The 19,137-nt window shown below is 34.8% G+C and overlaps 1 protein-coding gene across 1 annotated transcript in view; it reads right to left on the reverse strand.

The window, feature by feature from the left end:
- Nucleotides 1–19,137, reverse strand: part of LOC111047862 (obscurin) — a 210,177-nt gene that overhangs the window by 34,981 nt on the left and 156,059 nt on the right. The window contains 12 exon segments of the mRNA XM_039420189.1: nucleotides 1,437–1,803; nucleotides 3,367–3,472; nucleotides 3,895–4,033; nucleotides 4,531–4,687; nucleotides 6,155–6,437; nucleotides 7,571–7,808; nucleotides 9,786–9,971; nucleotides 10,360–10,500; nucleotides 11,013–11,133; nucleotides 12,413–12,646; nucleotides 13,796–14,100; nucleotides 17,390–17,634. Coding sequence (XP_039276123.1) covers nucleotides 1,437–1,803; nucleotides 3,367–3,472; nucleotides 3,895–4,033; nucleotides 4,531–4,687; nucleotides 6,155–6,437; nucleotides 7,571–7,808; nucleotides 9,786–9,971; nucleotides 10,360–10,500; nucleotides 11,013–11,133; nucleotides 12,413–12,646; nucleotides 13,796–14,100; nucleotides 17,390–17,634 — 2,522 coding nt within the window.

Below are 19,137 nucleotides of genomic sequence, written 5' to 3' on the forward strand. Positions count from 1 at the left end.
CCATTGGAGCTATACTCATTCAATGCGGTATAATAATGCAAAGAGATAATATTAATAAATATAATACATAAAAATGAAAAGTAATATTACATTTACACAGCATTCGAATCAATACAAAATTACAAATTCAGAGATGTAACAAGAATAAGAAAAGGAAGAGATTAAGATAAAAAATAAGATACATCACGAAGATAAACATTAATTTATAAGTATGGTAAGGTTGCAATGTTTGTTAGGAGGACAACAAATATTATTAATTTTCCCAAATCCTCTGGGACGTCATGTTCAATGGACGTATTTGGACCATTCACGAAAATAAAACAATATCTATTGATGAAAAATTCGGGGGAGAAATATTTACAGAGAAAATTAACCAATCAAATCAGTATTAACTTCAGAACTCATAACTTTGACCAGAAATGTTGCAAAATTATAATATTTTATTATTTCTTCAACACACTTTTTTCTATGTATTTTGATATTTTTGATATTATGTCGTGTGAAATACATAGAAAAAGTGTGTTAATACATCGCAGCTCGTAATGGATCAAGAAACCATCACCTTTATTTCTTCAATTCATTCTCCACAACAGATTCTCTTGTATATTTTTTTTTATTTCGGATTCTATGAATAATTTTTTTTGAGTTATCAACGTATTACAAAATAATAAAATATAAGATAAGATTCATCTAATTCTCATTCACACTTTTTCTCAATCCAACCGTTACAAAGAGAAACACATACAGTATATGCATATATAATATTCTAGGAAATGTAAGTATGATGTTATAATAAGAGAGGGATAAACATAATTCAATAGAAAGAGATAAATGAGATGGATATCCATTATTTGATATAAAAAGAAAAGATTCTTTGGAGAAAGAGATAATACCCACAAAACAGAGTCTGAGCATATTCTGAGTTGTAGACAGTAGATATTACTGATCGCGGTATTTTTCCAATAATTATTATTTGGGGAAAATCAAAGATACGTGAGGTACAAATTATCTAGTTGATAGACAAATAGATAATATGAATCAGTGAATTTCAGTAGATTGATAAACAAATAATATTAATTGAAGAGACTTGGAATTTTGTCAAAAAATCCATTTTATTTAAATAAAAATTATTATTTCGCAGGAGCATGCTTTCGTGTGTGCTCAAATGTCACATGTCATCAGTTGTCAGCGAACACGAAAGCATTTTCCTGCGAAATAATAATTTTTATTTAAATAAAGTGGATTTTTTGACAACATTCAAGAACTATTCAATTATGGAAAAGTTCAACAACATCATTATTCAAGCTACAAACTTAATTAATCAAACAATATTAGTTAATGAATATTATTGAGTAAATGGATGGAACAGTGTAATGAATAGTTCAAAACATACGGTACATGAATAGACTCAAACAATGACATGTGATTGGACTGACTTGTAAGAGTTGTAATAGTTGCGCAGCGAATCGGTGGTGATTCTGAACTCGTCGTGAGGCATCTTGTCGGCGCGATTGAGCCAGGGGTGTCTGAGAGCAGTGTGCACGTCCATGCGTCCCTCCTGCTGGAACACCAGCAGCAGTCGGACAAAGTCGCGCGCCTCGCGGCTCAGGTTCTGCCAGACTTCCTCGCGGAACGACCACTTGTTCTCCCGGATGTTGGTGAGGGTCTCGCGGTCGTTGCTGCCTCGGAATGGCGAGATGCCCGTCAACAGGATGTGAGTGATGATACCCAGCGACCACATGTCGGCCGCCGTGCCCACGCCCTGTCCGCTCACTATCTCCGGTGACACGTACTCTGGCATTCCTACAGCACACAAATCATAACCTCCGTTATACATTACTTTGTTATCTTATGCCCGGTTGCAAAGTCGTCACATAAAGTTAAAAACAGGCAGTTAACTTATTTACGAAGCCAAATTCACTTTCCGTCGCACAGATGTCAAAGTAAACTATAGTTCCCATAAAACTAAAAACGCCCAATTAGACACATGATTTCGTTGCACAGTCGTCAGAAAGAGCTTATTTATGTCTCTTTTAGCTAATAGCTAAAAACGGTAGCTTAAGTTATGGGCCCGAAGTCGTGCTGTTAAATCCCATACCGTATCTAATCCCGCCAAATGCATTTTAGAGGTTGTGATAGCTTTTTTTGAAAGATGTTTACAAAAAAGCATCTGTATATAAGTAAATGATTTTTTCTCTCCCTATGTTTTTTCAAGTTGTTTATAAACTCCAAATCGCTGAATATGGAGAGAAATCTCACCAAAAGCCAAGAGTCACTATATTGTTTATCAATTTTATGTGAGATCTTTTAGGTCTGTTCACAGTGATGTCGATTAGAACTTTCCCCGTTGCTAAGACATCTAAGGTTGGATAGAAGCATGTACGGAAAAATGTGAATAGAGCTGCAGTGTGACTTATGTGTGATGCTAATTCGAGATATAGCTAAATCAGCTTCGGCAAACGACTGTGCAACGACCAACCATTTATGTCAGTGATTTTAAACTATGTTTCACATAGCTATGTTTGATTTTATGTAACGACTCTGCAACCGGGCATTAGTAATTTATAGAGATAGCCTATCCTATTTAACAATGAAATGAATCTTGAATTGTATAATGAATCTTGGATGTAAATAATTTTACTTTTAAATTGAATCCACTTTGAATCCAAATAAATCCACTTTGAAGTGGAGAGAGTTCATTCTTTTATGTCATGAGAGTCTTTACAAATAAAAAAAATATGGACATATTCAGGTACATAAGATAAGATATCACCTAACCATTACAATAATTAGACAATTCAACAAGACAAAATTATAATTTAAATTGGACAAATTACAAGTTTAGTCAATTCAACATAATACAACATGGATATAAAAGAAGACGACATTTCACACATTCAAGTGTTCACTCACTGATTACTAGGAGTGTTGAAAGTTCAATAGTAAGATTCATGTTATAAGTCAGTGGAAATGATATGACGGCTTAGTTGTGATACCCTTTTTCACCGCCTTCTATAGTGGATAGGTGAGAAGCTATAGTAGTGGCACCTATGTACTATAGTAGTATTATAGAAGTCGATAGCTAATTTGTTTTCTTAATTCAATTTTATTGAAAAAAATATCCCTGCGATAAGTTCACACTTCCAATATTTTAGTCAAATAAAAATTAGAGATTTCCCATTGATCTGAATAACAGACTGAATTGGAATAATTTGAATTTTCCAAACAATATTCTCATTTCAATTGAATATTGCAATCAAAGGTTTCAAATCCTCCATTGTATTCTTAGAGGCGTAAATTAACAGAATCAAACAATTTAATCAGCTTTATTGAGCATGATGAAAATAGAGTGATGCATAAACTCACCATATTCGAGAGGAGCGGTTTTTCCAAATGGAATGCGTCTGCTGAGTCCGAAATCGCATATCTTAAGATCATCGCCTCCGACGTGTGATATGAGCAGGTCACCAAGCTAATGGGGGAAATTCAACACCAATCTTAAGAAAAAATTATATTACAGTACAGAAGCTAAAAAGCTAAAATTTGAGAGCTGAGTTGGAAAGCTGAAATTCACACTGACTGGATCCAAGTAATCTGTGCTCAGAATATAGATAACTTTTAGATGAAAAAGTAACTTTCATATGAAACGACAAGTAGATATATAAGATAAGGATTGGTCATTGTTATTGATGAGCGTAAGCCAGAGTTGTAAGAGAATAAGACGATTCATTAAGCCTTTAAACATTCAAAAACTAAACAATAAACTGTTATACTACTGATCGGATTCTTATAGTCTATCTCTATTCTTGTCTGGTCCGAATATAGATTGGGATAAATTCCGGGATAACCAGTATTATTCATTCTAATAGTAGTTGATTGATATTGGTTACTTACAGTAAGTCCTAGATGAGCGATGTTTTGATCATGCATGTGCTCCAAGCCCCACAAAATCTGTCGAATGTAGCCAGCTATTTCTGACTCAGTGACAAACGTCTGTTTTGTCAGATTATCAAGAAGTTCACCACCACCAGCACTAGATGAACTCAAGTCAAGGAAAAAATCACAGAATTTTAACAAGCCAAAATTTTGTTATTATGATTCACCAAGGCCATTTAATAACTCTTATCAAAGATTTTGACTAGCTTTCATCTCCATTTACTGGGAAAAGTGAAGAAATTACCATTTTAAATACTTCACACATATGCAATGTCATTCTGTTCTAAACTGTCGTAATAAATATTAGTGAGCCGGTTTAGCCCAGTGGTCTGGAGCGCCACAACTTCAGTCTAATAGCCCTGCATCGGAGCTCCGTCCCCTTTTCGATTCCCATTAGGTCTAGCATCAATTTTTTATTACCCAGAGCCTCATTAGATAAGCATTATTCATAAATTCATATGAGCACCATCAACAAAATTATATTCAAATCAAAAATAATTATTTAATACTTTAAATTATAAGATAAATACGGTATCAATAAAATATATAACAAAAAGAAGCTTGCGATGCCGAATTGGAGTGCAAAAAGGATACAGTTCCATGACAAGACTGAGCGTATTCTGAGTTTCGTATGCATCGTGCAGTCTGATCAGTTTACGGTGGTTGAGCTGATTCATGATTTCGATTTCATTCATCATCATCGGACGCAGGTGACCCTTACCATGCATAACCTTAGCCGCGTAGCTACGACCTGAAACCAGAAATCAACCACAATTATTATAAACCCGAGAGCACAGTGAACAACATTCTTGTTACTAATTTGAATATACAGTAATCGGTGAAAGAATGAAGAGAATTTGGAGAAATTAATTTGTAGCTTATTATCCGTTTATATCAATTTTCAAGATGATAAGTTCAATATGATAAAATTGAAGTAATACTTCTAGTATCCTTCTGTTATAATAGAATTTCACCTTGAAGTAACTCAATGATGAAATTGAAGTAATACTTCTAGTATCCTTCTGTTATAATAGAATTTCACCTTGAAGTAACTCAATGATGAAATTGAAGTAGTACTTCTAGTATCCTTCTGTTATAATAGAATTTCACCTTGAAGTAACTCAATGATGAAATTGAAGTAATACTTCTAGTATCCTTCTGTTATAATAGAATTTCACCTTGAAGTAACTCAATGATGAAATTGAAGTAATACTTCTAGTATCCTTCTGTTATAATAGAATTTCACCTTGAAGTAACTCAATGATGAAATTGAAGTAATACTTCTAGTATCCTTCTGTTATAATAGAATTTCACCTTGAAGTAACTCAATGATGAAATTGAAGTAATACTTCTAGTATCCTTCTGTTATAATAGAATTTCACCTTGAAGTAACTCAATGATGAATTGAAGTAATACTTCTAGTATCCTTCTGTTATAATAGAATTTCACCTTGAAGTAACTCAATGATGAAATTGAAGTAATACTTCTAGTATCCTTCTGTTATAATAGAATTTCACCTTGAAGTAACTCAATCCATCTATTTGTATCGGGTGATACAGAAATAAAGAAAGTATTTTTCGTTATCACCTGCAATTCACACTATCAATGGACTATGAAAACAGGGGTGACCCCCCCCCCCAGTCCATGGACACTCCCACTAAATCTGAGAATATTTAGCTTCTACCCCACTCTCTAAATGAAAAATTCGTCAGTCATAATTTTGAACACCGCTGACCTGCTTTTTTGGGACCAAAATTTGATTTTGAGCACTCCTGATGAAAGCAGAAAATGGAAAAACAACTTGTAAAGAATGTAACTTACCGTATTTTCCATTTTTTACTGTATTTCATTTATATCCTGTTACTATTCTATCCAATTCTTATATCTAGATGTTAAATAGTAAAATAAATATTTGGTTCACTTCTGCATAAAACTCACTGCTGGCGTTCATTTTTTTGTGCCGGCAGTGTTATAATATTGTAATTTAAAAATAATTATATTGCTGAGAACTTATTGTATCAACTTAAATGATTTTATTTGAAAATCACTCTGAAATGTTGAACAAATGAATTAGATTTGGTATGTCGGCCAGTGTCATATTACAATTCAAAATTATGTCATTGTTGAGAAATGAATGTATCTAGTTGAATGATTTTCTTTGTAAACTTCTCTAAAATGCTGAGCAAACAATACATTTTAGATATAAGGCAGCACTGACCATTAACCCTTTCGACGGCATGATAGGTGATGCCCTGCGTGCCGCGACCCAACTCGTCGCCAAGGTCATACTTGTCGCCCAGCTGTCGGTTCTTGGGCTTGATGTCGCGGCCCTTGCCGTAGCTCATGTAGTTGTATTCGGCCTCGTTCTCCTCCACGTGCACCGTCACCGAACTCGAGATGGCGCCGGCTATGTTGCGCGCGCTGATGCTGTACAGACCCTCGTCTCGGACCATCGCATCGTTGATCGTCAGAATGCACGTATCTGGCGGGATGAACGCAATCTGAAACACATTCAATTTATTCATCACACAGTTACATTCATTCATTAACGCAAACTGAACGGGATGATCTCAATCTGGAACACAATCAATTCATTCAATCACATTGTATATTTTTACAATCCTAACGCAATCTGAACGGGATGAGCGACATCTGAAACACATCCATTTCATTCAACACACGGTATTCAACACAATCTGAAATACATCCAATTCATTCATCAAACAGTATTTAACGAAATATGAACGGGATGAATGCAAATAAAAGGAATTTGAATATAATCAAAAGTCATCCACCTATTATCTATAGTGGGATTCAATTAAAACTAATAGCATTCCTCATAGATATCATCAATTCTTCCCATTCTACAAGAATGCTGTCAGTAATAAGTGAATTTTACTTTGAAGGTGTAATTCACACTCATGAACAGATGACTGCTTTTTGTACCCTATCACTTTTTGTCATACAATAGAAGTTTTATGTACTTTTAGAATTATGTAACTCAGTCGTTTTCATGTTATAGTTGATAACCTATAAAGACTGTTCATCGAAAGGAGAGACAAAACATAAAGTTTGCGCTTGTGTAAGTATAAAAGTAATAACTCATATCAGCTTATTTTACACTATACTTATTTCATTACTTACTATAACATTACTTTCTCACTTAAACAACCGCAAACTTTATATTTTGTCTCTCCTTCCAATGGACAGACTATAGAGCAGGAATTTCATTGATAGAGTAGACTATTCAACTAGAGTAAATTACCTCATACATAATCTCTCATTGGTACTTTCAGTTGAAACTTAAAACTGGTTCTTCCTTTCGAAGTTTTACACCAAAAGGCCAATAGAAATAAAATTTAGTTTTATCGTGAGAAAACTGTAAACTTGTATACTGGTTCACTCTTACGAAAATTCATACAAAAACACGATTGAAAATAGATTTGAGCTGAGATCTTGAGAAGTGAGAAATCACAAAATAATCAAAAACGTTTGTGAGACTGGATGGAAGTGAGGCTGACCTTGATCCTGCAACAGAATTGAGCTGTGATCATAAAAAGTGGGAAATCACAAAATGATCAAACTATAGTGATAGAAATCGAATGTGAGGAGGGTGAATGGAAGTAGAGCTGACCTTGATTCTGCTGGACGTAGCTAGCGGCTGCCAGTCCTTGAACCACTTGATTTCTGGATAGGGCACACCAACCACACGAGCCACCAGCTTGCCAGACTTTCTAGTGAGGATTGTTGTTTCATCAGGTCGCTGGATGAATTGCGGGTACTCGGCGATCTGCAGCCTCACTCGCTGACGAGCCTGACCGTGCTCGTTTGTGGCTACTGCCTCGTACATACCCACGTCTCTCTCAAGCATTCTACAAGCAAAACGTAGGCTATAGATTAGGGGCCTAGCGTGCAGCAGTGCAGCACAGAGAAAGATGTACAGATAGGAAATAGATGTACAGATAGGAAATAGTTTAAGTACTAGCTTTCAGCATAGAGCAAAATTTACAGATAAGAAAAAGTTCAAGGACTAGCTTTCAGCATAAGGCCGGTTACAGAGCTCGACCGACCGTCAGTGCGTACGTCAGTCGCGCTTGACTTTTCCATTGATATTCCATGTATCCGTATAGAGCAGGACTGACGGCACGCATGGGCACGGTCAGGACCATGCGTTTCACACTGCGTACGAAGACTGCGTACGTCGAGCTCGTGCGCATCCGTTCCATCGGTCGACTGACGCGCTATTGAAGCAAATAGAAGCTTTCAGAGCTGTACTGATCAGTAGCCCGATCGAAATATAACCAATGTGCTGACACCTCTGCCCGACAATCAGCTGATATTGAATTGAATAGCAAAATGAATGAATTCAATTATTAGTGTCATATTTGAATTCAGAGTTTTTCTATACATTTCTTCAATCATTTCTAAATTTCTAATTGGAAAAATCATATAAATTATTATTATTATTATTTACATTTTTTTGATCCGTAGCTTAAAGTGACTGCAAGTAATTCCAATGGTGATACAAGCTCGAAATAACTCATCAAAATTTCTGATGGACATTCAGAAGTAGATAAAAAATTTGTCTCCATCCTCAAGCAATGATGTAAATATTGTACTGAATTCCCCTTGAAATGCTCTTGGGCGACCATCGGGTGAACTTGATATCTACGTCTTTTAATCTTTCGTTTACGAAGATAATAAGCTGCAATTAAATAATCTGTAAATGCGTCCATTTTGTGAGTCAGAAAAACTGATTTATGGATGCGTATGGAAAGGATGGATGGTGCATACACACTGACGGTCGGTCGAACTCTGAATGTGTAAAACTGATTTATGGATGCGTATGGTCAGGATGGTAAATACGCACTGACGGTCGGTCGAGCTCTGTAACCGGCCTCAAGGTGAGCTGGAAGTTTTGTTACTGTACAGCAATGAAAGTGATTGCTGCCTTCGCGCAGAATTTTGAAATTTGACGAATCAAGCAAACTATTATTCGTATAATTATTATAGTATTATTAGTATAATAACAATATAATACTGCGATATCATTATATTACGTGTAGAACACACTTTAAAAATTAAGAATTGGACTCACTTTAACAAAAAAAAAATAATGATAATCTAAGAAAAATCGCTCATGTTCTTGATAAATATGATAACATTGATGGAAAGGAGTGATTCAAATTGAGGTGAATTCAAAATGGCTGTTCTGGAAAACTTTCTACAGGCAGGGCATCATTACACAGATCTTATCTAATCGCATAAATATTTTATCGACTATTATCAAATAACTTTTTAGGTATTTTATTTCCTATCAGACCCGTGTTAAGACGATTAAATATTTAATTACCATAAACGATCAAATATGTATAATTATATCTATGCGATTAAATATGATCATACATTATAGTCTATGACTGTGAAATGGTACCCTTAAAAAGTGTTGATTATAAGGTCAGGCATCTGCAACTATTTTCTAATAGAATAGTGGAAATAGAGAAAACAAATTTGGCGTTTTATAACGCACAAAGACAACAATATGACAGTTATTCAAGAGTGGGCTGCTAAAAATACACATAATACCAGAGTGTTCTATTCAAATGAAGTTCTTTCAACCACCTCTAAACCATCTCTACCACGAATAGAAATCTCTACCTCCCTACGAATAGAAATAATGAAATTCAGTCAATTTTCTGTTTGAAATACTTTATAGTGAGTGAAGGAAACCATCATATTATAAGTGTTTTCAATTGTTTTTGATTTTTGTATCTTTTGAATATTGTGACGTTTCCGATTGTATAATGTATATACTGTAAGGAATAAATATCTTCTCTATTCTATCTTACTTGTTGATGAATAGCGTAGCTTGTCCATTGCGGGTGTAGCTGCAGTCATAGCGACCTCCCATTTCAATCAGTTCATCGTTGAAATAGTATTCCATTTTCGGTTTTGGGTAACCGTAGACAAACCAGAACAGATTGCAGTTGTGGTTCTTCACTCCATATTGGGTGTCATCTTCTTGTCTCAAGAACCTGCAGTTCAAAAATGATTAAAATAACATTATCAAAGATATAATTTATTGTGCGTAATCACAAGATTTAAAAGTTTTTCAACGCTCAACCTACAGAGAACGACGTTGGAAGTAACAGGGACAGGATTGGTCTATTAATAAATAAGTGTGATATCGAATATAGAATACTCCAATGTGAGGAGGTTCCGTAAATCCGAACCAAATACCACGATATAAAATATAATTTGAACTCTTGAGGCTCTATATTCATATTTAGCTATATACTCTAGCTTTATATTTACAATGAAGCCTCACATAGGAGGAAAAATTTGGATATAAAAGAGTAAAAATTAGTTGTAGCTTAAACTTTGTAGGATAAGATATCACAATGTACGAGTTACAATACATACCTTGGAGCCTGAGCATACTTGTCGTGAGGTGGTCTGTCAATATCATAATCCTTGGGGAAGTATGGTGAATGATCTGGATGGAAGTCAACACCAGGTGGCAAGTAGGGCTTGAAAGACGGCAGGGCAAGCTCCAATTTTTCTCTAAAAAATAACAAAAATATGTAATATTGTAATGCTACAAAAAATGTAAAAGTAATGATAATGTACAACAGTTTAGAATAGGATGTATGAATTCATATAATTTATTATGATTGCACTTTGGAATATTAAAAAAAAATCTTTATTTGAAGAATAAATGATCCTAGCTTGGGTAATGAACAAGTCGAAGACTATGAATTTCAAATAGTTGGAAGAGTAGTAGTAGTAGTGGCGAAGGGAAGCACTCAAAGTGTAAAAACCTATATTTTAAAACAATTTGCTGGACAGTTGTCTTCTGATCATGAAGAGATGTAGAAGCTTTTGAAAAAGGTGCGAAAATTTCAAAAACGTTCATAGGCAACATGAAATCAATCGTGTTTTTCAAATTCGTACTGGAAGTAGGCCTACCACCAAATCATGAATATGAGGTTTCAAGATGACTTGTTGAGTAAACATTTCAACCAAAATGACTAATTGTCAAAGTGAAACGAAGAAAAAATGTTATCGATGTTCACCTGTGTGTAATGGCAAACGGAGATGGATCACTGGTTCCATATTTGTTCTCAACTCTAATTCGAAACTTGTAGTCTCGGAAAGGTTCAAGATTTGCTATATCACACACACAGCTTCGAATACCTGCAAGAGAACCATGAAACACAATTAATAGAAAGTATCTCATTATAATATATTCGAACAGGTATATTTTAATTTAATTTCTATGCAATCCAACTATTGAGAAAAGTCAAGTACAGTTATTTGCACTTTCAAGGAGAAAATGATACTTTTTCATCCTTAGGGGTAACGTTTGGAGCCCGCAGCTAAGCCAAGCTCCCTTTATATCTCGAACACAGGTGGTTGAGTATCAATCAAAGCAACAAATAGAGCGTTATTTCCCAATTTATTCAAATGCTACTTTCACTTCCTACTTTCACATTTAATTTTAGCCCCTACAGCGTGAAGTGACCACTTTACTACCTAGGGCAAGAAATTAGTGTTTTCATTATTCCGTTCCAGAGAGTAAAATTTTAGAACGTAGATGGAGGAGAAACATATTTTATATTAGCTAATTAATTAATTATAACTGACGATTAAAGTTTTCTTTCAAATCATGACGAACGATTATGTATGAGTAGAAAGAGGATATTTATTCATTCATAAATTTATTAGATCAATGACTTTGCAATATTGGGAAAATATATTGGCAATGATAATGAACAATGAACAATTAGGGCGAGACCATATCGGGGATTTTTACATGTGTTTTCAGACGAGTCGGCAATGCATTTAGCTGATTAGGTAGGCGTTCAGGAATCAGCTGATAATCAGCCAATAGGAGCCAATAATCAGCTAATCCTGCTCTGCCGATTTGTCTGGAAACATCTGAAAGAACCGCCTAATACTCGTATGTATCACTGTTGAGGAAAGTTTATAAAAAAATAACCCATATCAAGTTGAAACTTCCAATTCAAATTTGACGAGTTTTGAGGGAGAAGTTTAAAAAAAATGAAATTTTCAACTGAAATTTGAAGATCATTGCGTTAGAAGGGTTTGGCTGAGTTGTATATTTTGCTACGAACAAAACAATTCACTATCATTTCATTAATTTTCTAAGGCCCCTTAGTACACTTATGTCCAGTTTCTAGGACACTTATTAGATATCATGGAATATAAAACTTATAGATATAGAATGGTCTATTAGATTGAATAAATTTCCTAGAAACTGGGCCTTATTCAATCTATTTCTAATTCATTTATCTAGTTCTTATCAATTTATCTAGAAATTATATAGTTAAACTAGTTAAATGGTCCATTGGATTGAATAAATTACCTAGAAACTGGACCTTATTCAATCTATAGGTCCATTAGATGTAATAAATGTCCTAAGAATAAATAATTATGAGTGAGTATAGCTGACCTCTCCTGGCGACAAACCACTCTCCGTCGGGCAGCTCGCACATCTCGACGATGTAGGTGACGGGCTCGCGGGGTCCGTGCGGGATGGATGGCTTCCAGGACAGAGTGAGCTTGCGGTCGGACATGCGACTGATGATCGGTCGGTCCGACAGAGGCATCGGTGCTCCCGACGACTTGTACTTGTCAAAGTCCGAGTACTGGTCGCCCAGCGGTTTGCGCGGCTTCATGTCCAAGCCTGAGACATGGACAACACTCAATGAGAAACTCATATTCAGCTACAAAAACTTTCCAATATAATATGAGTTAATATTATTTATTTTCATAAATACAAGTTATACAGCCAATTATTAATTTTCAGTACTCTTCATTGATTTACTACTAATGCAGCATAACCTCAAAGGAAGGTAACTCTGTATATTCAAGTCAGTTCCTAGCTATCTCACAGAGCGAACGTTACTCTATCGCACGAGAAATACGATTTTTTGGTTTCTCAAATTGGTTCAAAACTGATTTAAAATAAAGTTGGTTTCTCAAATGATTTTTTTCAATAAGTCTATTTGTTTAATCACAATCTTAACTTACATACTTTAATATTCAGCTACAAAAACATAGCAGGATAATCAATTTTTCAATACTTTAGATACAACATAGCAGTCTGAATTTAATGGATAATACCTACTAGCTTTTACTGACATTGTGGAGCGCTTTCGGATGCCATGTCCATCTTCAACACTTATGTGTTGAAGAGCGTTTTCGGACGCTCTCGGACATAAGTGTTGAAGATGGACATGGCATCCAAAAGCGCTCCACAATGTGAATAAAAGCCAAAGTCCGTGCAAACCTTAGATTGCAGCACTGAGCTTTCTGGCCAATGTTATTTCAATAGAACAATAGGAGCACACGGTTGCCGTTTTCATGCTGACACTATCGAAAAGGCCTACAATCTCTTCTTCGCTCTTTCTCTCACATAATTACGTGTTTTATGTGGATTATTTCACAGGCTCTCTGGATTCTGTGGAATCTGACAGCACTTACCACCGGCTTTGTCGAATGATAGACAAGGATAGCAAAACCAAAGTTGATCAAATACTGTATGACCTCACTATAGCTCTAACCACGAGTCTCGAGACTCGCATTTAGCCATCTCAATAATCATCTTGATTTATGCGCGTCTCGATACGCATTATTGAGAATGTTGAGAATTTAAGACTAAAAACGAAAACAAGAATGAAAATAAATTCCTATTTGATTTTTTTTTTCTAGCTACACTCTTCTGACGACATTTTTACCTTCGTGTGAATTGGAAAATTGATTTTAGTAGTTCTTATTTCTTATCAATTTTCCATCCCAATCAATGTTTTTATTAGTGACGTTATGAACTTACTGGCTTCGACAAGGTTGGCTTCGCAGGAGTCCTCTCCATGCTGGTTGAAAATGCGGCACCGGTATCGGCCCAGATCAACCTTGGGATCGACGATCATGATGATCAGTCGCAGCAGTCCAGTGTCCTCTTTCTCCATCCGGATCCTCTCGCTCTCGTAGATCTTCTCGTTGCCTCGGAACCACTCGACTTCAGGGTCGGGGAAGCCTGTCACGCATGCCGTGAACTTCACCTTCATGCCGTGGTAGTACTCGCAGTCGCCGATTCTCTTCAAGAACGACGGCGGTTCGGCACGGGGACCTTTCTCACTGTGCAATGCAACACATAACATCAATAATTTGATTGTATGGTGAGAGATGTAGTGGTATTTCTCCATAATTGAAAGAATAAGACGTTGCTGTTTTCAATATCACAACATTTTAAATTACTCTAGGAGCAAACTTCATGAATATAGTGATATTCCATTTTTTTTATTAATTTACAATGCAAATGACACTAATGTAATAACATTAGCACATAAAATAATAAGGCAGCCCTTGCGCTATTATTCTTCCAAATTTGTAGGTGACAAAGTCCAAGATAAGGTTAGAATTTCACGAGTACAATTTTTATAAAATTTTAGTCCAAAATAAACATGAAAACTATAAATTTTGAATTTAGATGGCTTGAATTAATAAATTGATTAGAAATATTCCACTCAATTACTACTTGTAACGAATAATACTGAGTTATTTGAGAAAATTTGGAACCATTGAAGAAACACAAACTTTTAAACACTGATATTGACAACATCAACGTCTTATCCTTTCACCAAAACATCAAATTAGTTGAAATTCAGTTATTATGAAAAATAGTCCAACTTACGAATACTTGTCCAAATTGAGAATACTACATACAATAGGTGTATTCACTTGAAAATGGCTCTTAAAGAATTGGCACTAGTAGTGTTGAAATGAACTAAGGGAGCTTGATAGTTTTTTTTTCTGTTTTAATAACCAGTAGCCCTGAAAATAAGCGTGAATACAATGGGTGATATTGTCAAGATTAAATTGAATAAGTATATTAATTAATTATCGATAGAATGTAAAATGGAACTAAGGAACAATACAAATAACAAAGTTTTGTTTAATCTAATAACCTGCTCTTACAGTAATTGGTTCTTCCAAGTGAAAGGGAAACGGATTCAGAGAATATTTTTATTTATTATTTTACATGAAAAATGAACAAATAAGGAATACATCTTGAGGCATGGATTGGTAGGGTAATTGGATTCAGCTTATTACTAGCTGAGATGGGATTCGACTAATTCCACGAAAACGTTTTCTCCAATTAAGATTGTTTTAGGAACACAATCTATATTTATGACGCCATATATTTTGGACGCCATATTTTCGACAAGAGATGTATAATAACTTGATTATCAGGTGGGATTTAGTTTTCAATGAGTGACTCAAAATTACAATATTACTCAAAAGCTGATGAAATATTATTTACTAATCTTTGAAAAAAAACAAAAAATGTTATTGAATTCGTTCAATTTGGATTTAAGGCTTATATTTATCGCTTAAATGATTACCATTTTCGGTTATGGCTAGGTACTCTTAATTAGCAAGAAATAAAAATAAAAACTACAAGTACCGTTTTAAACAATAATTCATTTATTTTATTCACTCCACTTGAGAATGCATTAATGTTGAAACATGTTGAGAGTAAAAACTTTCTAAAAGGGTAGTCAGGCTAATGAGATTTTTTATTTCTATTTCATGGGCTTAATTATATATTCTGGCAAGGTGTGAACTTCCCGCAAGGAACTCCCCACCAACAAAAAGCTATGTCAATTTACTTTTACAAACGAATTTCAAAATGATTGACTCACATCTTATCGACAACGTGGAGGTCGGCCTCACAGGTGGCCTTGCCCTCCCTGTTGGCCGCCAGACACTTGTATCTGCCCGCATCATCCGGCTCCACATCTCTCACGTACAGAGAGTACGTATCGTCATCCACCTTCAACTTGAATTTGTTGTCGTTGCTGAGCGGAGCCCCGTCTTTGAACCATGTCGCTTCCGGCTTCGGCACACCGGAAATACGCGCCACAAATTTCGCATCCAGAGACGGTACCTGGGAGTGAGACGTGGAATCACAACATTTTAAATTACTCTAGGAGCAAACTTCATGAATATAGTGATATTCCATTTTTTTTATTAATTTACAATGCAAATGACACTAATGTAATAACATTAGCACATAAAATAATAAGGCAGCCCTTGCGCTATTATTCTTCCAAATTTGTAGGTGACAAAGTCCAAGATAAGGTTAGAATTTCACGAGTACAATTTTTATAAAATTTTAGTCCAAAATAAACATGAAAACTATAAATTTTGAATTTAGATGGCTTGAATTAATAAATTGATTAGAAATATTCCACTCAATTACTACTTGTAACGAATAATACTGAGTTATTTGAGAAAATTTGGAACCATTGAAGAAACACAAACTTTTAAACACTGATATTGACAACATCAACGTCTTATCCTTTCACCAAAACATCAAATTAGTTGAAATTCAGTTATTATGAAAAATAGTCCAACTTACGAATACTTGTCCAAATTGAGAATACTACATACACTGGGTGTATTCACTTAAAAATGGCCCTTGAAGAGTTGGAACTAGTAGTGTTGAAATGAAAGAAAGGGAACTTGATAGTTTTTTGTGTGTTTTAATAACCAGTAGCCCTGAAAATAAGTGTGAATACAATGGGTGATAATGCCAACATTAAATTGAATGAGGATATTGATTAATTATCGAAAGAATGTAAAATGGAACTAAGGAACAATACAAATAACAAAGTTTTGTTTAATCTAATAACCTGCTCTTACAGTAATTGGTTCTTCCAAGTGAAAGGGAAACGGATTCAGAGAATATTTTTATTTATTATTTTACATGAAAAATGAACAAATAAGGAATACATCTTGAGGCATGGATTGGTAGGGTAATTGGATTCAGCTTATTACTAGCTGAGATGGGATTCGACTAATTCCACGAAAAAGTTTTCTCCAATTTAGATTGTTTTAGGATCACTCTATATTTATGACGCCATATATTTTGGACGCCATATTTTCGACAAGATATATATAATAACTTGATTATCAGGTGGGATTTAGTTTTCAATGAGTGACTCAAAATTACAATACTACGCAAAAGCTGATGAAATATTTACTAATCTTATTTTGAAAAAAAAATGTTATTGAATTCGTTCAATTTGGATTTAAGGCTTATATTTATCGCTTAAATGATTACCATTTTCGGTTATGGCTACTCTTAATTAGCAAGAAATAAAAATAAAAACTACAAGTACCGTTTTAAACAATAATTCATTTATTTTATTCACTCCACTTGAGAATGCATTAATGTTGAAACATGTTGAGAGTAAAAACTTTCTAAAAGGGTAGTCAGGCTAATGAGATTTTTTATTTCTATTTCATGGGCTTAAATTATATATTCTGGCAAGGTGTGAACTTCCCGCAAGGAACTCCCCACCAACAAAAAGCTATGTCAATTTACTTTTACAAACGAATTTCAAAATGATTGACTCACATCTTATCGACAACGTGGAGGTCGGCCTCACAGGTGGCCTTGCCCTCCCTGTTGGCCGCCAGACACTTGTATCTGCCCGCATCATCCGGCTCCACATCTCTCACGTACAGAGAGTACGTATCGTCATCCACCTTCAACTTGAATTTGTTGTCGTTGCTGAGCGGAGCCCCGTCTTTGAACCATGTCGCTTCCGGCTTCGGCACACCGGAAATACGCGCCACAAATTTCGCATCCAGAGACGGTACCTGGGAGTGAGACGTGGAATATATTATCTTAAATACACCGTGTCCCACGAAGAGGTTTTCACGTTTGATTTTATATTACATGCCCATTCATGCACCGAACTTTCCTAAATTTCACACAGTTTACAAAGTAGGTTCTAAAATATTCTGTGAAAATTTCAACTCCCTAACCTTCGTAGAAACAAAATGGCATATTGAAAAACGATACTTTAAAAACATTAAAAAGGTGTTTTTGGTTTTATATAATATTTTTATTATTGCACTTTAGGGCAATATAACTTTTGAATAAAAATCTATAGCAAGGAATAATGAAAAATCTTGAAAGACCAAAATTGTTGACATTGAAACTCATCCACAACAACACACTGATAATAGCGCTTAAGAAATCATTTGTAAGCTCTTACAAAGAAAATCCGCGGTATCCGGAGAAGTTCCTCTTCTATTGATCGTTTTAGTTCCACATAATTATTGAATTTATGGGTATAAACTTTTCCTTCAAGAAACCCCATAAAAAGAAGTCACAAACAGTTAAATCTGGTGATCGGTTTGGCCAATCTGAAAAATCACTTCCACGAACAATCCAACGGTCATGGAGTTTGTCATTTATTAATTGCTTGACATGATTTGCGAAATGAGGTAGAGTAACATCTTGTTGGAAGATTGCTTGATCCATTTCTGGTACCATCAAATTAGCCAAGACTACTGCAACGAAGTAAACAAATTGATAATAACTCATGAAAGTAGTTTTTATAGAAAGCGAGTTGGTAAAATATTCAATACGCCGCCATTTTGTTTCTACGAAGTTTAGGGAGCTGAAATTTTCCCAGAATATTTTTAGAACCTACTTTTTAAACTGTGTAAAATTTTAAAAAATCGGTGCAAGAATGGGAACACAATAAAAAATTAAACGTGTAAACTTCTTCGTGGGACACTGTGTATGTATATTATACTATAGTATTAACTTTTAGGTGACGGCTACTCTCATTTTCTGATATATTATAGTATTACAATAATGATCCATTTTTTAAATCTATATTATTTTTACCTCGAGTGAAGTCATCATGAATTATTTCACTCCATTTATTTCAGGTGGTTCAAAATGTATTTTCTTCCTGTTTTCGAACAAGATTTTCTTTACCAAACAGTACTTCATTCAATAATCTATTAATGAGTTTTTGTTTCTATAATTGTGGATAATGCTGCCCTTGAATGAATCTTTATTTGATGAGATTAGTCTATCTTGTTTCATCAAAAGTTATTGTGTTTGTACTTTCAGCACAGGGCATTACATTGAACGAAATTTCATCTTGTTGGGTTTTTAAATATTATCAGTTGAATTTTCATTGAATTATCAGTTGAAAATAAGTATCTCGAAAAAACGAGAGTTGAATTTTTGTGCTCATACATACTCGAAAAATTGGATTCTATAAATTGTTTGAGGTTTGGGGGAGTCATGGATGAGTATAGAAATAAATTGACAACTATCAGCATTCTGAATTAAACTAC

The sequence above is a fragment of the Nilaparvata lugens genome, chromosome 2, assembly GCF_014356525.2.
Source record: "Nilaparvata lugens isolate BPH chromosome 2, ASM1435652v1, whole genome shotgun sequence".
Taxonomy (NCBI): Eukaryota; Metazoa; Arthropoda; class Insecta; order Hemiptera; family Delphacidae; genus Nilaparvata; species Nilaparvata lugens.